Source organism: Protopterus annectens, chromosome 1.part2, assembly GCF_019279795.1.
Source record: "Protopterus annectens isolate FY-2018-M chromosome 1.part2, PAN1.0, whole genome shotgun sequence".
NCBI classification, from domain to species: domain Eukaryota; kingdom Metazoa; phylum Chordata; order Ceratodontiformes; family Protopteridae; genus Protopterus; species Protopterus annectens.
This window is the reverse complement of record NC_056727.1, coordinates 611,778,306-611,804,514: the sequence shown is the minus strand read 5'-3', so window position 1 is coordinate 611,804,514 and position 26,209 is coordinate 611,778,306. Positions and strand designations below refer to the sequence as shown.

At 40.1% G+C, this 26,209-nt stretch overlaps 1 protein-coding gene across 1 annotated transcript in view; it reads left to right on the top strand.

Annotated features, from left to right (window-relative positions):
- TTL (tubulin tyrosine ligase) overlaps positions 1-26,209 on the top strand; it is a 303,567-nt gene that overhangs the window by 175,730 nt on the left and 101,628 nt on the right. Inside the window, exons 4-5 of the mRNA XM_044057985.1 lie at positions 6,088-6,223; positions 25,166-25,435. Of these exons, the coding sequence (XP_043913920.1) occupies positions 6,088-6,223; positions 25,166-25,435 (406 nt within the window). The remainder of the gene's footprint in view (positions 1-6,087; positions 6,224-25,165; positions 25,436-26,209) is intronic.

The window sequence follows — 26,209 nt, the reverse complement described above, 5'->3', positions numbered from 1 at the left end:
CGCATTCAGGGCACATGGTCCTCAAACCAAATGCATCTACATATCAATCAAAAGGAGATGCTAGCTGTTCAAAATGCCCTGACAGCCTTCAAGGACCTACTTCATCCGGGACAACTACTGATAAAGACAGACAACACCACAGTCATGTGGTATATAAACAAGCAGGGGGGCACACATTCTTACCCCCTTTGCAGACTAACCATGACCTTGTGGGACACAGCATTGACTTACCAAGTACATCTGCAGGCACAATTCCTGCCAGGAAAGGAAAACACTCTGGCAGATGAACTAAGCAGAAACCTCAATGATCCCCACAAGTGGAAGCTGGATCCACAAGTCTTCAGCATGATAACAAGGAAATGGGGATGCCCGGACATAGATCTATTTGTCTCCCCTCACAACTACCAACTAAAAAGATTCTACACAAAGACTTATCACAGACAAGCATTGAAAGTGGATGCCCTATCTTTCAGCTGGAAAAACCTATCAGTATATGCCTTTCCTCCACTGCCTCCCCTCCCCAAAGTACTCCTAAAGGTCAGACAGGAGAAGTCAAAGATGATACTGATTTCCCCAGACTGGCCACACCAGTACTGGTATCCAATCCTAAGGAACTTGTCTCAATGCCCACCTTTGACCTTACCTCAAATACCTCATCTACTGTCCCAGCAAAACAATCAGATCCTGCACAGCCAACTCAGTACTTTAAACCTGTCAGCATGGCAGATAATGTAGGCATACAAAACACACCTCTCAGTAAAGCTGTGATAGATGTCATTTTGAAAGCCAGAAGGCCTAGTACTAGAAAATCTTATGCTGGAAAATGGAAGAGATTCTGTGCTTGGAACCAGGCACAAGGAACTGATACAGCTGTTCCAAATATTCCTCAGATTTTGCAATACTTAACTGAGATGCTGAACAAAGGCCTATCTTTTTCATCAATTAAAATTCATGTCTCTGCCATTTCGGCTCATTACAATACAGAGCCACCAATCTTTTCTCATTGTTTATTAAAGCAGTACCTTAGAGGAGCCAAAAACTTAAGGCCTGCAAGGAGATCAACAATGCCTGTATGGGACCTCAACTATGTCTTGGAAAAACTCACCCTGCCTCCTTTTGAGCCAGCTGCTACTGCTGACATAAAGTTTTTATGTTGGAAAACAGCTCTGCTCCTAGCAATAACTTCTGCAAGATGAGTTTCAGAGCTACAGGCACTCATGGCTGTGGAACCTTTTATCATGTTTTATCCAGACAGGGTCTTTCTGAGGACAAACCCAACATTTATGCCTAAGGTGGTGTCCAGTGTGGCTCTTAACCAAACTATTCATCTGCCAACTTTTTATCCAAATCCACAGAACAAGGGGGAGAGAATTCTGCATTCTTTGGACGTACACAGACAACTTAGATTCTACTTGGACAGAACCAAAGTTTTCAGGAAGACAGAGCAATTACTAGTGGCATATGCTGCAGGATCACAAGGAAAGGCTATCTCAAAGCAGACTATTTCAAAGTGGATAGGGCACTGCATTTGTTTCTGCTATTTTCAACATGGCAAGCCAGTGCCTAAGGGCATTAGGCCACATTCAACCAGAGCTGCAGCCACTTCAGCAGCCTTTCTCAGGGGAGTACCAACCAAAGACATATTAGAGGCTGCTACTTGGAGTTCAGTGCACACCTTTACAAAGCACTATCATCTGCCACTCTACTCTAAGTCCAGGGCAGGCTTTGCCACTGCAGTTCTGCAAGGCCTCATAGCCACTCCTAATCCTGTTTAGCTCCAGCCTCCCAACCATAACTTTGGGACTCTACCAAAATGTAATGACAGCAACAGTGAAACACGAAGAACATAGTACAGTTGTGTGCACTTACCATAAATGTAGATGTTTGAGTGTATTCACTGTTGCAGTCCAGGTTACCCATCCGCCATCCCCCTTTTTTCTGCTGGAACATTTCTTTCCTTCTCTGATTTATACAACCTATGTGGTGTATTTGCTTGTAGATGAAGGTATAGTTTATATTGGTGTATGCATTTATATATGTAATATAAATTTTGGCTACCCTTTTAGGGGGCACCTAACATCTGGGGCAAGAAAAACTGAAGAAAATGGCGTCGGCTGCTTCTTTTATACCCCTGACGACCTGACGTCAGGGAAGGTGCGACAGCAGCTGACACAGGACCCAAGACTTTGGAATTCAGGCCGGCTGAGGGCAACCTGCCAGCAGGATTACCCAAATGTAATGACTGCAACAGTGAATACACTCAGACATCTACATTTATGGTAAGTGTACACAACTGTACTTTTCTTGATCTGTCCAAAGCCTTTGATACTAGCTCTCATCCAGTTATTCTTAGACAACTGTCCAACATAGGTATCTCTTCCTCTACTCTAAGCTGGTTTTCCAACTACCTCTCAGACAGGCAACAAGCTGCAGAATGGCTAAACTCTTTCTCCCCTTTCCTTAACACCTCTTCTAGTCTCACTCAAGGAAAAGTCATCCAATACACAGATGACTCTACTATCACCTGCACTGCCAACTCCCCACACGAACTTCAAAAACTTACCCAAGTAGCCCTCAGCTCCACTGAAACATGGATGGCTAACAACCATTTAGCATTAAATCCTAAAAAAACTAAGCTAATGTTATTTACCCCTAAGAAATCCTGCACCATAAGCAAAGACACTTTCACTATCCTCTCCCATGACAATACCTTTATAAAGGTTGTCACACATACTAAACTTCTAGGTGTTACCATAGAAGAACACCTAACTTTCGAAGTGCACATTCACAACAACATTAAAAAAGTGCACCAGAAATTGGGCATGCTATATTGACACAAAACATTTCCCAATTACTCTTCCAAACTAGCCCTTGCCTCCTCTTTCCTGCTCCCCTCTCTTCTCTATAGAGCTCCTCTTTTCACCAATATTCAGACCAGACATAAATCTAACTACTTTCATGCTACAACAAAATAGCAAAATTTGTCGCCAATGGAAAACCCTTAGCTCACCACTGCACCTCTCTTAGACTACTGAAATGGCAATTTCTACCTCACCACCTCACATATATTCAACTAATTACTGCCCATAAAGTAATATACAGCCCATCCAGTTGCCCAGCTCTTTCTAACCTATTTATTCCATACCACCCCAATAGGCCTCTCCGTTCAGAAAACCAAATGCTCCTACAGGTAGATAAACCCAACCTCACCGCTGAACCATGGCTCCAATCCTTTTCCACTGCTAAACTGTGGAACTCTCTCCCACCCTCTCTTAGATCTACTAGCAATACATCTGCCTTTAAAAAATCTGTGAAACATCACCTCTCCTCCCACTGACAATGCCCCTGTGCTAACTCTTTACAACCCATAACCTGACTTCTGTCTCTTCCCTTCCTCTTTTTCCATCTTTCCCTCCTCTCCACCTCCAGTACCATCGCCATTGTCTCCTGAACAGATAAATCTCTTCTATACCCTTTACAAATGTACTGTTCTGTGATATTTTTGACACTGCTACGGTGCCTATGTAAGTGTCAACTACTATATGGGACTGTCAGTCTAATTGTATGTATTCTTATCAAATTGTATATATTGCATTGTTACCTAAACTTTAGCAGTTTAACTTGACATATTTGCTATTTAGTGTTGTTATCCCATTGAATGGATTGTATACTCTTGTGCTTTAGCAGTGGATCTATTTGTTATCTTGAATTTTATCACATTGTAAGCATTGTATTGTTACTGTGCTTTATCAAATTGTATATATTTGTATCTCTGTGGAGCTTTTCTCCTCTGGCCTCCACTGAAAATGGACACTTTTTGGCCCAGTGGACCTTCTCAATCAACAAATGCAATAAATAAAATAAATAAATAAATAAAACATTTTCAAGAAGGTTTTGCTGCTTACTGGTGGAGTGTCTCTACATTTATTCAGGCATTACTAAGGGGATTGTCAGTCCCATTGCAGGACAGGATTCTCAGTAGCTGGGATTAATGGTTTCATTTGTCATTCTTCTACCTCCCATAACTTTGGTGATACTGCCTGGGACTCTCTCCAGATGTTAGGATATAGCCTCTCAAAGTAAGATTGTATTTGAGTGCATTTGCCTTAACAGTATTTCTTTGAGGGAGACAAATATTTCCGTAGTTAGGCTACCCTCCTGCCTTCCACCATAATAATTTTTGTTGTATTATTGTATGTAGGCACCTTATATTTATTGTTTTTGATTTTCTACAGTGTTTATTCTCTGATGAGGCACACACCACAATTTTTTATGGCATTTCTGTGGTGGCCTGTTCCTTTCCCTTTTAGTGGGAGATATCCTTCCTTATTACAAAAACTGAAGAAGGTTCAGTCTATCAGCACTGATTATGTGAGTGAGAGACTGACAATGGTGTTTCCAAATATGAGAACAACATAGACTACATATGATATGAGATATAGGAACCAGTAGGAGAAATTATACTAACAAAGTGACCACGGAAGGCAAGAATATCCCAAGGGTATTAATAACTGCTACAACAGGTGTGTGTGTGTGTGTGTGTGTGTGTGTGTGTGTGTGTGTGTGTGTGTGTGTGTGTGTGTGTGTGTGTGTGTGTGTGCGCGTGTGTGTGCATGTGTGCATGTGTGTGTGCGTGTGTGCATGTGTGTGTGCGTGTGCGTGCGTGTGTGCGTGGTGCATGTGTGTGTGTGCATGTGTGCGCGTGTGCGTTTGTGTATGTGTGCGTGTGTGTGTGTGTGTGTGTGTGTGTGTGTGTGTGTGTGTGTCTCTCTCTCTCTCTCTCTGTTATTCTGTGTATGAATAACAGTTTTAAGGTGAGCACATCACTCTTCTGTATTTTCAGTTTTCTAAATGTGTGAAAAATGAAGATTACAGATACTGATGATGGAACAGATTTTATTAGAGAAACTATCCCCTATTACAAGAAAATTTTATTTTTGTGAGCTTCCATGTGTTATGCATATGTAAAATAAGGACATCACATTAAGGTTTTGCAAGGGATGGGAGTTTACTGAAAGTAAGAGGTCTATGGTAAACATTTTTATCACCCAAGTCACTTGAGTGTGCTTTCATTACCTAAATATTTGCCCCTCAGTGTATTGCAGTACTTCTTTGAGTACTGAAACTTAGCTTTATTAATTTGTGTACTGAAACTGGAGAAGTTTTATTTTTGTCTTTGCAAGTTCATTTTGTGGTTTGACCTTTTAGAGATATTCATAATGTTTATTTCCACTAGCAACTCCGATGACGGTAAGGTTTCCAAGGCTTTATTGGAAGTGTTTAAGTTACTGCTGTATGGTATATGTAAGTAACTGATGTCATTATAATGATAGGATGTTTATACTAATAAAAAGCAAAAGAAAAAAGATTTCCTTTTGGTGAATTGTCTTGTTGTATAACTCATAACTATAACGTACATATTTAAACTTGGTAATTCATGTTGGTATACTTCAAGAACACGGCAAAGTATGTAACTGCCTTGCTTGCTCCTGTTAGTGAGGGAAGGCTGCTCTGTCCCATTACAACATTATTATTTGGAGATGGTAGGTAACGGCATACCTTTTGAGTAATAGAGGCATTCCATAGATGATTACATTTCACATCCTGTCCACTGCTTTGTGAGCGTGTGTAATTAGTCCTCTTTTCCACATGCTACGTTGCTATCTGTGCAGAAAAACAGATACATCTACGTGTATTCATCATGAAGTCCTTGTTAATTTTTTCCCATTTTAATAAAGCTAATTATCTTTGAGTTACTGCTTTGTTGTTCTGATATTTGTTTCACAGTTTAGTGAAAGGCCGGAAAGGTGTGACCTAATTTACTGTTTTCATTTTTTGTATTTTCATTTACAGCTGGTGATGCTGTCAGAGCTACATGCAATAGGCTACTTTTTATGCATTTCCTATACACTTTTATTCATTAATGGTCTTAAAAATTAAACTTCTGTAATATTTTCTGGATTTTATTTCTTATTTTGGTCACGTCTTCAGTCATTGTAAAGCTGTGCTGCAGGAGTTAACAGTAGAACATACACTGCTGCTTTTTGACGCTTGTAAAATATGTAACCTTCCAACTTTTTCTGGCAGGTGAAGGAATCTTGATATCTTCTGATGCTGCTGAACTTTTAGACTTCATTGATAACCAAGGTCAAGTACACGTGATTCAGAAGTATCTGGAGAAACCCTTGCTGTTAGAACCAGGTCATCGCAAGTTTGATATCAGGTGATAATATTACTTCAACCACAAAGCATGGCATAATATTTCTTCCAACCAAACAAGTTATTTATGTATTTTATTTGTCAACATATTTTGGCATATCCGTCATGGTCCATTTTAAACCATAAGCCAGGCTATTGGTTCTGATCATTGTACACAAGCTGGATGTGATTTCAAGCTTTAAAAATAAACCAATATTGCAAACAATTGATGCATCAGTAGTAGCTGGAAAAGCAACAGAGAAATAAATGACAAAAGCAGACTAAGTTTGATAAGCAGAGATGTAACCGTTAGAGTTTTTCTCTTGTAACATCTTGTGTTCACTGTCACAAATCCTTTTGACTGTCACATCATTCCTTCCCAGCCACCATCATAACTGCCTATGTACGTTTCCACTTTTGTTAATTTATTTTAGCCCCTTCTTAATATATTTTACCCTCCTTTCCTCTGAGATTTTAATGTCAAAGTTTTCCTGAGCATGTTCATGCCTCATGGAAATATGATTTTGTCATTGTTAATGCAGTGAATATTCAGATGTAATTTGTTTACTGGCAAGTCATCTGTCACATTACCCACTTTTCATGGATGCTAATCCATATCTGCTGGAGTTAGATCATGAGATTAGAGGAGAGTGATTCAGAAAGCACTGTGTTGTCTGCATATGTGTAGCTGAATGCAGAAGGCAAAATCATGGGCTGATACCTAAAGAAGTCAAGCAAGGGAATCTGGGCATATATAGACAGTTGTGATGTGGAGAGGCGTGATAGTGAATTACCAGTCTGATTATTCATTTATTTAACATTTGTTTACTGGGAAAGTCTGACTTGGAATGAAGCTAATTTTCAGTAGAGGCCCAGGGAGAAACACTCCAGATGCATGTCTTTGTAACGTGGGAGGAAACTGGAGCACCTGGAGGAGACCCACATGAACACAAGGAAGACATGCAGACTGTGCACAGAAGGCACCCCAGCCAAGAATTGAACTGGAGAACCTCTTGCTGTGAGGCGACAATGCTACCGCTGCGCCACTGCGCCATCCAGGTGATTAGGTATGGAGAACTGTCACATCAGGAAGAAGACTTGGCCCTCAGAGGTACTACTGTCCTGTGGCTTTAGTGGAGATACAGTGAAATAATACAAGAGGCACTGAAAGTAGCAGAGATGGTTTAGTCGTAATTTTGGCAAATAAAATGTCTGTAAACCAAAGGAGACATGTCTTACAGTAAACATGTCCAGACTCCTGATCATAACACAGTAGGCATGCAATTAACTGGAGAAAGAGAGGACTGAATTGGGTCAGGGATTCTTTGGTTTTAGTCAGAATGAAAGTATAAAATAGGACTGATTGCTTCAGAGGAAGACAATGGTATGAAAAAGCGTTTGAAAATTAACTTACAACTAGAATTGATATAAGGAAGTTACTCGAGTGTGTTAGGATCAAGACTTTTCAGCATTTAAGTTCTTGAAGGAATTTGTAAGAAGTTGATCTCTTCAGAATGGATTAGTGATTCTGGAAAAGGACAGAAAGAAAGTAAGTTATAGCAGATATTATAAGATGGGAAAGTGCAGTAGGAGCAGAAAAAATATTTGGTTGATTTGATGATGAAGATGAAGAAAAGGTCAGACGTAGCTATGTGTTATGCTGATGTGTAGGTTCATAGATAAATAATGCAAGGAATCCAGGATTTGCAGGGATGATTAAGACTGCACTGTAGAGCTGATGTGTAAGATTGAGTTGGAAAGCCTAATAGCCTGTTTACAAGCATTATAAAGATTAGTTTATATTGAGAGATTAAAACTTTGGGTCTGATCACAAGATCTTGCAAATAGACAAGCTAGTCACCTAGGAAGATTAATGGAAAATAGATGAGATCACTGTACATTTTTATTAACTTCTCAGAGTATCTGGGATGACGCAGAGGATGTCCCAGGCCAGTACTAAAGATCATTGATGTATCCTGGCAGTAATCTTTCAGGCTTAATAAATGTTTAATCTAACTGCTGAAAGGGAAGCAGCTGTAAAACTAATTGGAATAACAACTATACATAAATGGTCTGTTCATGTATTAGTTTACCAGCAATGCACTTTGCTTCCACATATCTCTCTCATTTAACCAAGGAGCAAAATGTTCTTAAATGAAGCCTTGCAATTATTTTTAAGGTGAAGTTAGGTATCCAGTTCTTTCATTATTTCAGCATTCATTCACTCCTGTAAGACTTCATAAACAGTAGATTCATAAATGGAAAATAAATCTGTACTTGGATTTCATAAAATATTGAGTATAGGGTAATTATTTGTCACACTGAGAAATCAAATGGATAATTTTCTAGCTTGATGTATTTAATTATTTGTTAACTTAGTGAGCGGGCTGATCAGTGCTTATCCTTTTTATTTATAACCTCAGCCACATGTATGGTAAAAAGCTAGTTACTGTTAATTTCAACATGTTAAAGTACATACAACAGAGTGTTGAATGAAGTAAGGCAAAGTTCGAAATGTTAACATACATATAGCAGAGTGTTGCACGACACAAGATTAACACATACAGACTGCCAGTATTGCGGTATTTTATTCATCATTAGCTGCAGCTAAGATGAGTGACTGTTGAGATGTTTAAAACACTTGTTGCATTCATTTAAATAGAGATGAGAAAGCAATACTTTGTTTTGTTTTGTTTGTGTTTATGTTGAATTTAACATTTTTAACTATTGCATGCCCTCTTTTATCTGCCTTCGCCCAAGCTGAGGTGCCATCCTTTTTGAAACCATGGCACAGAGAAAGACTTTTAATAAGCCTGCTCTTAACTGTACCCTGTTCACAGAGCAGATTGGTGTCAGTACAGTTTGGGCATAACTGTGCCATCTGCTGAAGACAGCCTGCCAGCACCATTCATCATAGTCTGCCTAGATTAGAAGCATTCATTTATGCTACTCAATATTTTGTGTTTGTTCATAGGTTGTTACTAGGCTAATGACCACTAGGGACTTTATAAGCCTAGCCTCACACCCCTACCCAGTTTTGTCCCCAAGTACCTTGGGCATCTACTGGGAATGGGGTATATTAGTAAAGAGGTAGCTAAGGGTTTCTTATTATCTTTGCTACATGTTGGTCGAATGTCAGATTACTGTCTGCTTATGTTCCCAGATCTCTAACTTCCGGGTCAACTCTTAGGGGTGTTTTATTGATGGAGTAAATAACTTGGAAGGACAGTTTCCAAAAGGCATTATAATATATTTCTTGGTGTTGAGTTTTAAGCAGTTGCTTTGGCACCAGTCATTTGTCTATCATAGACACTCATGCAATATGTTGATGTTGTGAGGAGAAACTATGCTAGCTCCTAATTTGTAGTCATCTGTGAACTTGGTAAGCCAAATGCCTTTGACATTAGTCTTGACATTGCGGACCCAACATGGAGCCTTGAGATACTGCACTGGTGATTGCTCTCTTGGTGGAGATGGTCTCATCAGTCTTGACTTCTTGGGTCTTACTATGAGTTAGCTGGCAATCCATTGAGTCGTTTTGGGATTTATGCCATGTTTGGAAAGTTTGTGTGGCTTGAATAGTTTGGCTGGCTGTGCATTGCTCCACGTGAGAGGTTTGGCGTGCTTGTACTTATGTTTGGAAAGTTTGTCAACAAAACCTGAGTGGAGTATCGTATCGATTGCCGAGAATATACTCTGTTAGGCACACTGGTCGCCAGGAAAGTCCAAAAATCCACCAGACTACAGAAGTAATGTAAAATGAATCCTTTAATATATCCAACACCAACAGATTTAGCACTTTCATTCCTCAAGGGAACTTCTTCAGACTAACACAGCACTAATTAATCAATCCTTAAATATTCAAACTAGTTAAGAATGACAATTCTTCATTGGTCAAAAACCAGTCAATTGACTTGTAAAAAAAATGTGTTAGAAGTATAGCAGCAGTTGTGCCACAAGATATAAAATTCAAAAGCCAGAATGTGGTCATTAAATATGGAAATAGTGAAGCACAACATGTAATAACTAAACTCTATTTTAAAGCTCTTTTCTTCGGAGCTGGTAGAATAGAGTAATGTTCATTTAAGCCAGGGGCTGAACAGGCATCATACTTTAGTTACCACAGTAACTTGCAATACTTTAAACTCGTTTCCCAATCTCCCCCTCTTTCAAAGGGTTTTACCTGCTGCAACACCCAAACTTTAAAGGAATAATCCACACACACCAGAGTGTGTTTGAATAATGCTTTGGTTTCCTTTCTCCTCGATAACTCATACAGATGTTCATAAATTATCTGTCTTAGGGTTCTCTCTGTTTTGTCAACATAAAATGCAAAACATGAGGAGCAATAGGCCAGGTATACTACCCCTTTAGAGTGACAGTTGAAGTACCCCTTGCCCTTTAATAATCCAACAGGGCCCCCAACATGCAGTTCATCTACATGGGCTACATAAGGACAACAGGGAGCACCTTCCACATTTTTGTGTGTCCCTGTCCTTAATCTAGAGGTTGAATCAGATTTACAACTTTAAAAAATATTTTTGAAATTCTGTCCCCTTCTCAAACTATATTTCAGTTTCCCGTAAAACACATTGAGGCTGTTTGGCATACTAGCAAAAATGTCCCAATAAGTCTGTATGATGTTTTCCGTAAGATAGGTCTCCCGATGGAAGTCCATCACAAAATAGATCTCTTTACTGAGGGATACATTGGTAGCCCTTGCATCCATCTGTGTATTAGTTGACACGGTAATATCAGAAAATGCCCCCCCCTCATTATCAATGGACAAAATGGGCATGTATCGAGTTCCCCATTCTTGTAAAATCTTATCAGTCAGAGAAAGAAAAAAATCAAGGGGTCAGGGTACCTACGCTTGACAAAAGGATCACCTATATACTCTAGTTGGGAAATCAGTTCATCCTTGAGTGTAGTCATGCATGCTGCCCTGACCATTTGACCGCTGACAATGTTCCTTTTCTGTGAATACGGGTGTTCACTCTTAAAGTGGCGATAAGAAATGGAGAAATATTTATTGCGGTATACAGAGGAGACGTAGGTACTTGGGGATAAATACATTGCCAGTAAGAGGGAATATGAGGTATAATGCTTGGTCTCAAAGGCTATGTTTATTTTGTAATGAGTTGGAAACTACACAGCATTTTTTTTTTTGGTGTGAATGGGTTAAACGGTTGTGGGAGAAAATCATTAAAGAAAGGGTTGTGTATGGGATAAAACATGTCTGAAAATATTAATATGAACATGATAATGTTTGGTTTCCATGGGGTAAAAAGAAAGTAATTATTGTCAAGTGTAATGTTAGTATGTTGTTGTTGTGTTGAACATTTAGAAAGCCAGATTGAAAAAAATATTATTTAATAACGTCTTAGATATGTTTGAACTTTAGGCAAAAATAAAATTATGGTTGTTGCAACAGGAGTGTGAGGGGTAATAAGAAATGATAAGTTAAATAAGTTTGAGTATTGATGTGTAAATATTGTAAATATTATATGTATATTTTTCTGTATATAGTGTACGTAGTATGAGTAAAGTACTCCTACTCTTTTAGCTAGGTGCCATAGGATCTTTTACATCCACCTGAACTACTACCAACTTGGTTAGATGGGATCTCAGTTTAACATCTCATCTGAAGGACTATACAGCCACCTCTATACCTCCCTTGACACATACCTCCTACCTGACTAGTATGGACTTCCAATGTACTAGGCCAAACAACATTCTCCTAGATGACTCCAGGTACCTGTCCATCAACTGTAAGACTTGTACATCTGTTAACATGTATGCCCAGAGAATGTTTGGACTTCATACATACAATCTCTGTGGACTAGTTAGTCTGCTCACCAACTAGGGGATACAAAAGCCTTCGCTGGGTCTTCACCAGTTTTGGACATTTCTATTCTTCACCAGGTGTAACTTCCTCCCTAGTGAAATTGGGCCACAAATTAATCACATTCACCATAAGACTGAACCAGAATCATCTTCAGATACATCAGTATTCAGAGATTATACAAAGGCCAATCTACTAAAGCTGAGTGATGACTTGGCAAAATTCAACATTCCCATCCAATTTGATTAAACTTCTGAGTATACACAATACTTTAGCTGCATGTATTTATATATTTTACATTTGATTACCAGGTAATGTCCAACTGGACCAAGAGCCCGTTTTCAGCAGAGACCCGTGGAGAAAAGCACCAGAAAACTTTATGATAGTAAGACAGTATAAGTAACAATAAATAATGTGAAAGTACATGTTTACAAAATAAGATAAATGCAGAATCAGTGGAGCTGCAGCAAAAATAAAGTTACAGCAAAATACAGTAGAAAGGAGTTACATGGAGAAATGGTTGCATCAAGAATGTTTTTTCATGTTCCATGTTCATATCATGTTAAAGTAGTTTTTTATTTTGTATTTGTATTTATTTTTTTTGAGACTTAGTAACGAGAAATTTGCTAATTCATTGGTGGGTAGAGAATAAGATATAAGAAAGATTCAACAAGCAGTGGGTGAGAAGCATCTGTCTCCCAAACAAAATAAATAACACTGACAAATTTAAAAATAAACCTCTATAGTGAAACCCAAATATAAACAAACTCAACAATAAAAGAAAAAAACTAATTGCATGCAGTAACCAGTGTAACGCTTAAGATGTCAGACTCCAGTCCCTGATGAGATCAGCCAAAACTGGCCATAGAAATCTCAGAAATAATGTTCAGCACTGCAGAGAGCCAGTAGTGAAGGATATTGCTTGTTCAGCACTGCAGAGAGCCAGTAGTGAAGGATATAACTTATGTTCAGCACTGCAGATAGCCAGTAGTGAAGGATATCACTTACCTTCAGCACTGCAGAGAGCCAGTAGTGAAGGATATTGCTTGTGTTCAGCACTGCAGAGAGCCAGTAGTGAAGGATATTGCTTATGTTCAGCACTGCAGAGAGACAGTAGTGAAGGATATCACTTATGTTCAGCACTGCAGAGAGCCAGTAGTGAAGGATATCGCTTGTTCAGCACTGCAGAGAGCCAGTAGTGAAGGATATCACTTATGTTCAGCACTGCAGATAGCCAGTAGTGAAGGATATTGCTTACCTTCAGCACTGCAGAGAGCCAGTAGTGAAGGATATTGCTTATGTTCAGCACTGCAGAGAGCCAGTAGTGAAGGATATCACTTATTCAGACCACGAGGATATAGCCAATCTACTACTGGATAAATTTAGCTCTAACTTCACCCACCTCTCTCCGCATACATTCCTGGATCACATACCTACATCTACACCCCCCCCCATCAAATCTCCCAAAAACAAATCATCAAAGCACTTAACAAGGCCAGTAACACTGCTTTTATAGGGTCAGGTAGCATACCAGGTTGCCTACAGGTCAGCCTGAAACAAGAAGTACACAAAAAAGCTCAAGCCTTCACAAACAGGTGCTGCATTTATTATTCAAACTGCAAGTCTTAAATGTTCACCAATTCTGTTTTTGAGCTTACGCTCAGTCTTGCCTATGTAAAAACAAGGGCAGAATTCACATATAGCACAATATAAGACTTTCACAGTAAAGCAACAATACCTGTCTCTAATTTTTATTCTCATCCCACAAACTTATTATTCTCAGTGTCTTTCTTTAGCAACACATCCAAATAAGCAAGTTCTATCTCATTTATAGTATGTGTAAATTTTAAAAAAGGGGTCATGTTGTTAATATATTGAAGGAATGGTTCTATGCTTTGCTCAGGTCCACTTCACAGAATAAAAATATCATCCAGGAAGCAGGTATATAAGTGGCAGAATGGGAAATAATGAGAGGTCATTAAAAATATTTTCTCACACGATGATGCATGACGATATTTGCGTACATGCCGCCACAAGCAGACCCCATTGCTACCCCTTCTTTTTGGATATAAAGTTGTTGTTCAAACAAAATAAAATGAGTTTTCAAAATTATATCCAATAACTGCTCCAGTGTATTAATTTTATCCTGAGGTAGATTTTTCCTATGTAGATATTCACAGAACCACTGAGTGCCGGTATCATGGGGAATCACAGTGTAGAGGTCTTTTACATCAATAGTTATAAAAATAAAGGACCTATCAAAAACTACTGTGTTGATCTTACTTAAAAATCCCACGAATCTCTATACAATGATGGTTCTGTCTTTAATAATTTCTTCATTTCAACATCAAGATATTTTGCTAGTGGCTGTGTGATGGAGCCTCTAGCATTTACAATGGGTCGAAAAGGGGGTTGGTGTGTGTCCTTATGTATTTTAGGAATCCCATAAATAGTTGGGGTAATGGGATAGTCTACAGACAAAAAATGTAATCATGTTTCCACATAAGGACCACACCACCCCCTTTATCTGGTTTCATGACCCATAAATGGGTCACTCAGTATGAAAGATTTATTTATGAATGCCATAATCTTCGAGACATGTTTTTCAGAAGGGGTTATCCCCATTCCCTGATTGAAAATATCATGAATGAGGTTATCAAGGAAAGGGAAAATGGCCATTTCATTCCTTTATTGAAACCTAATGACAATATGTCTGTTAACGGTATTACTGACTTATCAGCAGATGAACAGGTACATATTGCCAATACTTCTGCAGATAACCATCAAGTAGCAAGTGTTATTATTAATAATAATAAGAATAATTATAAATCTTGTTTTATCACAACTTTTTCTACTGATGCATGTTATATAAAAGCTATTTTAGAAAAGAATTGGCCACTTTTGATAGGTGACATTATTATAAGAGGAATAACTGTGGTGGTGGTGCTGCGGTAGTGTTGTCGCCTCATAGCAAGACGTTGTCCTGTTCGATTCTCAGCTAGAGCGTCTTCTGTGTGGTGGCATACACATGAATGGGGCGTGCCTTCATTGAAGGTTGTGCGTCAGGGCTGGTGACCCGGTATGTAAAAATCCACTACCAATCATTAGCGGACCGGAGTTCCGCTGTGGCGACCCCTAACCGGGAAAAGCCGAAAGACACAAACAACTGGAGAAAAGCCAGTCTTTGTTTTTAGAAAAGGCAACAACATCAAATCTTTATTAGAACACCAGGGTAAAATAAATAAGGGTGGTTACATGTATAAATGTGGATCATGTAAATTCTGTCCCTATATATTGGAAGTCAGTGAAATAAGTATTAAGGGGATGAGAATAAAACTTAGAGACAGGTATTGTTGCATTACTGAGAAAGTTGTATATTGTGCTATATGTTAATTCTGCCCTTTTTTTACATAGGCAAGACTGAGCGTAAGCTCAAACATAGAACTGGTGAACATTTAAGACTTGCAGTTTGAATAATAAATGCAGCACCTGTTTGAGAAGGCTTGAGCTTTTTTGTGTACTTCTTGGTTTCTTTTGGTTTTGTGGATTTACAGCCTGAAACAAGACCTGTCAAACTCTCTACAGGATTTGTACCAGACAAATGGAGGACAGCAACAGCCAGCCTCCTGCACAGAGATGGGGTGTCAGTGGGCCCAGGTAATTACAGACCCGTAAGTCTGACCAGCCTTATTTGTAAGTCTATGGAGGGGATCATTATAGAAATAATAATTAAGGACATAGGTAACCTAGAGAGTCATGACCCAAGCCAGTTTGGTTTTGTAAAGAGAAGATGTCCTTCAAGGATGCATCTGCAGTCCTTACAAATGGGTTGTCCTGTCGCCAGGCAGCCCTTCGGTTGGCCGGATTCCAAAGTCTGGGTCCGGCTTCAGCTGGTGTCGCACTTCACCCGACGTCATCGCTGCAGTTTTTCGGGTATAAAGGCATCAGCCAACGCCATTTTCCTCAGTCTTTCTTGCCGCGTGGCCAAGCAGAAGCTGTTCGCAAGTGCCGGTCGGTCAGATCCAGAGATTACTACTACCGAATACTACTTCGAAGACTTCTAAAAAGCTAAGTACCCCGTTGGGGACTCTTTCTTGCCTCAGCCGATGTCAGAGAAAGTGAATAACTGTTTATCTTGTGGGAAACAAATACCTCATAAAGATTTCCACTCCTACTGTATACATTGCTTAGGCCCAGACCACGACGTAGCAGCTTGTCTAGCCTGTGCTTCTTTTAACCGACGGACACTTAGATGTCGGTCAGAGTTTGCTGAACAGATTTTCGGCTCTGTTTTTGCCTACATTATGCCGTCGGATCCTCTGACAACGCAAATTTCCAAAAAACGTAAAGAAAAGGACCGACACTCGCGGTCCGCGGTCTCGGCCGAAACCGCGATTAAACAAACCGTGAGTGTCTCGGTTTCGGCCGAAACCGAGCAAGCGGTTCTTTCTTCAGCCGAAACCATGCCTTCTACCGAGGCCTCCTCTAACCTGGTAGAATCGGCTTCTGAAATCCAACCTTCTGTTGCGGTTTCTCAGGAATTATCAGACACTATTCCCCTGGATATTTCAACCCCTGCACGTGGAGCTGCCAGGCCTCCTGCAGCCATGTCCATTAAGGCCTTTGCCAGGGCTAAAGCAGCCAAAGCTTCGAAAACTGTGCCTGCCAAACCCCCCTCACACAGGCCCAGTACTAGCTCTCATATGCTTTCTTTGGCTGAGGATCTAATTTCTTTAATTCGTGGATCCCAGCCTCATCCAGACAGGTCCTCTCCCACCTCCAGAAAAGAGGCCTAGAGCAGAGCCCCCTGAACCAGTATCCACTGATGATTCCTCTGATGACTCAGAACATCCAGACCCTCCTGAGGCTTCTTATTCTCCTTACGAAGACTCTGATGCTGAAGAGTCCATTCCTTCAGCCTCTCCACCTGAGGAATTTTCCTTTGGGGAAACCTTGCATGCTATGAGGGAACAATTTCAGTGGCAGGGCCAAGATTTCTCAGACTCCAGAAAAAGGCTTAGAACCTTCCTACATTTACCACAACATAGGCCTTTAGCTATACCTCCAGTTCTTTCTGTTGTAGATGATGCATTTAATGATGCTTGCACTGCTCCTGATTCATTACCTCCGGCTCCTGCTAAGCCCGATAGGTTCTACAGGGTCCCGGACACTCACCACCATTTATACAAGGCTCCTTTTGCAGCTCCAGAGACTATCTCCCAGGGCCCTAAAGCTGTAGCAGCTACTTCTACTAAAAACCCCTCCCTCTGAAAGGGAATCCAGGTCCTTAGAGAGATGGGGTAAAAAAGTTTACACTTCTGCTACTCTGTCAGCTAGGGCTTTGAACTGCCAATTTCACATGATTCAATATCAAGAGTTTATGCTTGACCAGTTAACTAAAAAGCTGTCCTCTGAAGAATCTTTAGATAAAAAATATGTTCAGGAAATGGTACATAACATACAACAGGTTAGTAACCATTCTTTAAAATGTGGCTGTGATGCACTGGAGGCTTCCTTTAGATCCAGCCATGACTGGCACAGTTATCAGGAGACATGCATGGTTGAAAGAACAGGCATTACCAGACCATGTCAAATCAAAGCTTTTGGATGCACCCATGGACAAGGTCAATTTATTTGGTTCACCTGCACAACAGGTACTAAAAAAGATGGAAGAGAAGGCGAAATCTGTACAAACAGTGAAAGATTTCTTACAGGTTCAACCTCCAAGGTTTAGCAGGAACTGGCCCTCCAAGAATTGGTCCTTTCCAGACTCCTCTAAGACACAAAGGGGCAGGAATAGGCGTTCTAGAGGCAGAAACCAATCCAGAGGTGCCTACAGGGGACGCCAGTGGCAAGGCAACAACCAGCGAGGCACGGACGCAGCCACCACCACTACAACTACTCAATCACAGTGACTTGGCAGTGGCACCGCCTACCAGGGAACAACTAGAAGCACCCTTAGGCGGAAAGCTAACTTTATTTTCAAAGAACTGGCATTGCATCACAAGGGAAAAATGGATTTTGCAAACTATAGACCAAGGTTACAGGTTCCATTTCCATACTCTACCAGGAAAGAGAGGAATGCCAAACCTACCACCTACTCAAAGGGCAGAAGCTCTAAAGCAAATATCTCAGCTATTAAGAATGAGAGCTGTGGAAAAGGTACCATCTATGGAGCAAGGAAAGGGATTTTACTCCAGGCTCTTCCTGGTACCAAGGAAAGAAAACAAATGGAGACCCATTCTAGACCTATCCGCTTTAAACACATTCCTCATTGTTCCAAAATTCAAAATGCTGACACTACAGCAGCTTCTTCCCATGCTGGGCAAGGAGTCTTGGCTGGTAACTCTAGATCTCAAGGAGGCATACCTGCACGTCCCCATACGACCAATTTGCAGAAGATACCTCAGATTTCTTGCAGGATCAGAGCATTATCAATTTTCAGCATTGCCCTTTGGCTTATCTACTGCGCCCAGAGTGTTCACGAAATGCCTGGCATCAGTAATTGCTCATTGCAGACTTCAGGGGATCCAAATTTATCCCTACCTGGACGACTGCCTGATACAAGCGGACAACAAAAGCAAGCTAACAGAAGACTTACAAAGAGTCATTTATCTGCTGCAAGCCCTGGGATATACAGTCAATATAAAAGTCAAGGCTGATTCCATCCCAAAGAATAACCTTTCTGGGTGCAGAGCTGGACACATCAAAACAAATGGCATTCCTAACTGCAGAAAAGAAAGAGCAACTACCTCTCTACTTCTTGGCATTAACAAAGCAGAACCATCTAACTGCAAGAAAAGTACTGCAAGCCCTAGGCTTCATGGCATCCTGCATAATCCTGGTCCCTCATGCCAGACTGCATATGAGAAAGCTACAGTGGTACCTAAAGAATTTGTGGTCCCAACACAAGCACAGCCTAGAAACCAAAATTCCAATAATCCCATGCCTGAAGCAAGAGTTCCTGTGGTGGGCTCAGGCCTGTCAATCAAACACAGGATTACCCTTCTGCAACAGTCAACCAAGCCAAACCATCACGACAGATGCCTCAGACCTCGGTTGGGGGCACACATGCTGGGCAAGTGCATACAAGGCTTATGGACTCAAGACCAGCTACGCCTACACATAAATCTAAAGGAAATGCTGGCAGTAAAATTGGCAATCCAGTCATTCAGACCATTTCTCCAAGAAGGTCAGTTGATGATAAGGACAGACAACACCACAGTTATGTGGTACATCAACAAACAGGGAGGCACACATTCATATCCTCTATGCCGGCTGGCACTGGACCTATGGGATGTGGCTCTGAGCTACAACATTCAGTTACAAGCAATTTTTGTACGGGAAAAGAAAACACTCTAGCAGACATATTAAGCAGAACTACCACAGATGCCCACGAATGGAGGCTGCATCCGGACATCTTCAAAGCCATCACAAGAGAATGGGGATTACCACAAATAGACTTGTTTGCATCCCCACTCAATCACCAGCTAAAGAAATTCTGCACAAGGACGTACCACCCACTTGCTTGGAAGGTGGACTCCCTATCTTTCAGTTGGAAAAACCTGACAGCATACGCATTCCCACCACTTCCTTTGATGCACAATGTGCTTCTGAAGATCAAAGAGTACCGTCCAAGGATCATTCTGATAGCTCCAGACTGGCCAAGACAACATTGGTATCCATTGCTGAGGAGCATGTCTCGGGAACAAATATGGACACTACCCCTGATCCCATTACTGTTAACACAGAACAACTACAACATCCTGCATCCAAACCTGAAAACTCTGCAGCTAACTGCCTGGAACATTACATGACAGCAATTAACCCAGATTTATCCCAAAGGGTTAAAGACATAATCCTGGAGGCTCGTAGACCTTCAACAAGAAAGAATTATGCAGCAAAATGGAAAAGATATCTCATTTGGAGTACTGCAAAGGGAGAAGATGTGACACTAGTAAACATAGCCAACATCCTGGAGTACTTGGCAGAGCTCTTCCATTCAGGCCTGTCCTATTCTTCCATCAAGATACATGCATCAGCTATTTCAGCAGAATACAGCTTGGATCCTCCTGTCTTCTCTCACCCTCTGCTCAGACAGTTCCTGAGAGGAATCAAAAATGTAAAACCTCCCAGAAAACCACCATTGCCAGCATGGGACTTGAACTTTGTGCTAGAAAAATTGACACTACCCCCTTTCGAACCAGCGGCAACAGCAGAATTACAATACTTATCCTGGAAAACTGCTTTCCTACTGGCAATAACTTCAGCAAGAAGGGTCTCTGAACTACAGGCATTAATGGCAGTGCAACCCTTCCTGATCTTCCCTCAAGATAGAGTGTCCATGAGAACAAATCCTACATTTATGCCTAAGGTGGTATCCAGAGTGTCATTAAATCAGGCTATCCACCTACCTACATTCTACCCAAACCCACAGAACAGGGGAGAAAGACTCTTGCATACCTTGGATGTGCATAGACAATTACGCTACTACCTGGACAGGACCAAGTCCAATAGAAAAACTGACCAGCTTCTGGTAACATATGCCACAGGAAAGGAAGGAAAGCCAATTTCAAAACAGACAATCTCCAAATGGATAGGAAATTGCATTAGATTTTGTTACTCCTACCATGGAAAGGCACCTCCAGAGAACATCAGGCCTCACTCCACAAGGGCTACAGCCACTACCACAGCTTTCTTACGAGGAGTGGCTACCAAGGACATTATAGAGGCTGCTACTTGGACCTCCGTGCATACATTTGCCAAGCATTATAACTTACCTTTATACTCTAGATCCCGAGCAGGTTTTGCCACTGCTGTTTTGCAAGGGATCCTAGCTACACCATAATTTCTACTCTTTTCCTCCTCCCCTTGTTTAGCTATGGTATTCTACCCATTTGTAAGGACTGCAGATGCATCCTTGAAGGACATAGTACAGTTTTGTACCTACCATAAATGTAGATGTCCGATAGGAATGCATCTGCAGTCAGGATTACCCACCCACCTTCCCCTCTGAGGTTCTCCTAGGGTATTTGCCATCCTTCAGCTAGCTTGGGGGGGATCTATTATGGTGTATTTGTTTGTATATATGTACATACATGCTTATTTTATGTGTTTGCTCTTTACTATTTGGAAACATTGGCATTTATCCAAATTTAGCCATCCAAGAGGGCACCTGGCATCTGGGGCAAGAAACACTGAGGAAAATGGCGTCGGCTGATGCCTTTATACCCGAAAAACTGCAGCGATGACGTCGGGTGAAGTGCGACACCAGCCGAAGCCGGACCCAGACTTTGGAATCCGGCCGACCGAAGGGCTGCCTGGCGACAGGACAACCCATTTGTAAGGACTGCAGATGCATTCCTATCGGACATCTACATTTATGGTAGGTACAAAACTGTACTTTCCTACCTGTTTAACCTGGTCAACCTACTAAAGGGTTATTGAAGTAATGGATGAGGGAGAAACAGCAGAACCTCGTATATAGACCTCACAAAGAAGTTTGACACCATCACATACTCTGGTGTTGTTGATGAACTTTTCCCAGCTAAATATTAATCCTTATGCAACTTGTTGGACATCAGATTGGCAACTCACCCTCACCCATAAACTTATTAACCACTCCCTTAACATCCCTTCCCTTCAAACCCTTCTCCAACCCTATCAGTCCACTAGGCCCCAATGATCAAACAACAAAAATCAACTCACTGTTATCAAACCCAAAAACTCAGCATGAGAAGCCATATTTTCACGTACCATATCTAAACTTTGGAACAATTTTCCACCCTCTATAACTACTCTACTTTCCAGCAGCCTTTTCAAGACTGTGCTCAAATTCCACTTAAATTTGCACTGGCTTCGTCCTTGTTCTAATCCAGACCAACACCCCCACCCTTACCCCCCCCAACTAGACTCTTAACCCAACTGTACTACTGCCACTACTAACCGCAGTGAGAAAATGCTAGTTGTCTTTACATACTTTAACATCTTGTCTGACAACTTTGTTACTAATATTATAAACGACAAAAAACTATCTTAACTTGCAACATTTACTGTATATACTGTTGATAATCAGTATCTTGTTATTGTATTAAAGCCAACAACCTGTAATGTTGTTTACTATTGCTGCAACTTTGTATCTCTATTTATCATGTACATGATGTGGAGCTTTTCTCCCGGGCATCCGCTGAAAAAGGACCTGCGTCCAGTCAGAATTTCCCAGTAAACAAATGTAAATAAATAGGACCCAGGAAATTAGGGTAGGTGGCTGTATCTCCTCTGAAAGACCCATTACTTGTGGTATACCCCAGGGTTCAGTGCTCTTGCAACTCCTGTTTGGCATTTACTTCTTTGAAGTCAAAGCTAGGGGTATATTTCCATAAGAATAAGATACTCAATTAAGGTGAGAGACAAAAAATATAAGCAATTGAAGAGAGGTCGAACTACAACTTTGAAAACTGAAATAAAAATAGTGGTCCAGCAGATTAAGCACAGTGTGAGATAAGATCAAGAAGAATTTGAAGAAAATGTATATAAAGATATTGAGCATAATAAGAAACCTTTTTATAGATACATAAGATGTGGAAGGAGTAAAGACATACAAATTGATAAATTGTGTGTAGATTCTAAAATGTATTCTTAGACACAACAGATTATAGATATATTTACAAAATCTCATGCAAAACAGTTTAGCTCCACAAAAGGGGTGATAGGTTGTCCTAGTGACATCCAGGTAACCTCAGAAACTGGAATCAGATTGGATTATATTGAAAAAGTCTTTACAAACTTGATCCAAACAGGTAGGAGAAGGAATTAGTAATAATGACCTGAAAACACTTCAGAAAGTATCTACAGTACTATTATATCTGTTATTTACTAAACTATATAAATAAGGGGAGATTCCTCAAGGTTGGAGACACATGCTTATTAAACCTGTCTTTAATGGAAAGGGGAGTAGGACAAACCCAGCGCCCTATAGACCCTTAAGTCTACTTTCATGTTGTGGAAAAATAATGGAGAAGGTAATATTGGATATTGTCAATTGAATTTGTCATGACTTGAAACTATATGTCAGCATGCATAGGTTGAAACTGGATCTATTACCACCTGTAACTTGATGTTCTATAACAATATAATAACAGCTATGAATGAAAAATTGTGGTATGATGTCATTAATATAGACTTAACTTCAGTATTTGATAGGATCATACACAAAACACTGATCAGTAAATTAGAGCAACTAGGTATTGATGTACTCTTGATAAGATGGATAGCTGCATGGCTTACAAATAGGACATGACAAGTATCATACAGCAATTAGACAGGTGAAATTCTTGGTTACAGTTAGGGCGTCCCACAGGTCTCTGTTGTAGGCCATTACTTGTTTATATTGTATCTTTCAGACCTAATTTTTTTTCATCTGAGGTGTTCCTTTCAAGCACTCCTGCCTCCCCCTTCCCCCAAAGCAAAAGAAGTGGATTCTCTGGTCTACATCAGAGAAATCACATCTACCTTGTGTGTCTTCAAGTACAGGTGATCCTCTTCACCCCCAGGAAAGGGGAGTGGGAAGTGTTCCACTCCTCTTTCTCCCTGCCTAGCATCTCCAGTGCAAGGGTGGCCAATCCTGGTCTCCTGGGTCACAGCCTGATCTTCATTCCATTTTGCCACAGAGCCAATCAGAGCACTGAAATAATGGAGGGCATGACTACTGTCTGCAGATGTGATAAGTAAACAACACTTTGTCATTGGTTCATTGTTGGCCTTAACTTAAACTGAAATCATGATGTGGAGTTAGAACTTGACTTTCAGTCCCTGCAAATCATTTTCAGATGTGACATGAACCATGGAGTGATTCTCAAAAAAGATACCTAGAGTCATAACTTGCTGAGATATGGTAGGTGGTGAGAGCCCAATATAGAAGTGTAATTATTAATTGTTGCTTCTGTAGATTTAACTATTAATGAAATTTAATTGAATTATTTTTTTATTATGTTTTATTTACCGTGTCATCCTAATTGAGATCATGCTTATTTTCAGAGGGTACTCAGACCTTGTAAGGAGTTTAAATGAACAAAAAGTGTTGTGCACATGTATTGCACTCATAAAGACTGCGATATTCGCACAAGAAACAATGAAGAAAATGGTACTGTTATATAAACCATAAAGTGTAAGATACTGTTTCTATAGAAGGTAATAGAGGATTATGTTCGGGTCATGGATCATAGCCAAGTTATTATTTGTTTGGGACACTTGTGTCTTTTGGCTTTTCCCAAGGGGTCGCCACAGCGGAACTCCGGTCCGCTAATGATTGGCAGTTGATTTTTACGTGCCGAGTTGCCAGCCCTGATGCACAACCTTCAACGAAGGTATGCCCATTCATGCATGTCTCCATGCAGAAGACGCTCTAGCTGAGAATCGAACCGGACAGCATCTTACTGTGAGGCGACAACGCTACCGCAGCACCACCACCGCGGATCTGATGTCAAGAAATTCTCCTTGAGAGCTGAGAGACGTATATGTTAAGAGCACATAACAGTTGAGCATTTGATAGTGCAGCATGGCTTAAAAACAAACAACCATTTGGGAAGGCACATTACATGTAATAATGCTGACCCAGCAGGAAAGCTGAAGGACTCAGGGCTATCCACTCAGTGATGTAAACATTGGCTCTAGGTTATTTGTTCACATTGATTAATGTTGATGTGGCACTCCAACCCCATATAAAATTGAGAAAAAAGAGGTTGACAACAACGACAGATTTATTAGTTTTGATGTGGTACAGCTATGGGACTTTTAAATACCTACATTTCTGCATAGCTACTATTAAGTTACATATTTGTTTGTTGCCAAATATACCACTTGGAAAACTGTAGTAAATAATAAACCTTGATACAGTGGAAATAATTTTCCTTAATACCATGCATTTGCTGTTATTTTTTTAATCACTTTTAGCACTTTTTACATTTTTAACAGACATGCAGATGATTCTTAAGCTACTGGCACTGCACAGTGGAACTTCAGCCTTAATTGTATTTCATTAGTTTGTCATACTTACTACACATTGTATAAGTAAACAGAGTCTTTTCCTCTGCATGTTATGCTGGGTAACCTTTATCTTTACAGGAGCTGGGTGTTGCTAGATCACCAGTATAACATCTACCTCTACAAAGAGGGTGTGCTGCGGACATCATCTGAACCATATAACAGTACAAATTTACAGGACAAAATTTGTCACTTGACCAATCACTGTATTCAGAAAGAACATTCCAAAAACTATGGACGATATGAGGAAGGCAATGAAATGTTCTTCGATGACTTCAATCAGTATCTAATCAACTCTCATAATGTTACCCTTGAAAGCAGTATTTTACCCCAGATCAAGCAGATCATAAGGTAATTTAGTCACAATACTTTGAAAGTGGATTGCAACTGGGTTGATGATATGTAGGTCTATCTCACCATTGCATTATGTTCATTTTAAATGATGATCTCTTGCAGTCATTTGTTTCTATGAAATATTGTAGATTTTGTATTAGTATGTTTTGGAGAAAAATAGTCTGGAAAACACTGGATGAAAAACATTGTTAATTTGGCTCTTTGTTAAATATGAAACAGTAAATATTTGTTTCGCTGCAGGTTTGTGCAGAAGAGTTTGAGTTTGATTATCATCTTTGTGATAAAAATCAAAAAACAGCACTGTGATGTTTTGGCATTTCCAGTTTAATGTATAATTTTTTGGCATCAACTACTTGGATGCTTCTGCCAAATCCTTGCTAGAGTGATGGATGGGCATAGTTTTAAATCCCTTTATCATATTGGAACAAAAAGCAAGCTGAGACTGAATACAGTTTCAAATTTCATTCATTTATTTCAGCATCTGTGTGGGAACAAGTTTAGCATATGTTAGGTAAAGAAAATCTATAGTCATTCATTGAGATAATTAAAAATAGCTAATCACTTAATTTATATTTCAGTAGTTGATTATATTCTGTAATATTTGTTCATTTCATAAAGCTTCATGCACAAGTACCTCTCTTTAATGCAAACATTATTTAACATTGATCCTTAACCAAGACCATCTGACTTTTAGGTACCTTTCAGACTGAGTTTATAGTTGAAATTTGTCTGATAGACAGAGAACTTATGTACTGTCAGAACTTCAGTTTC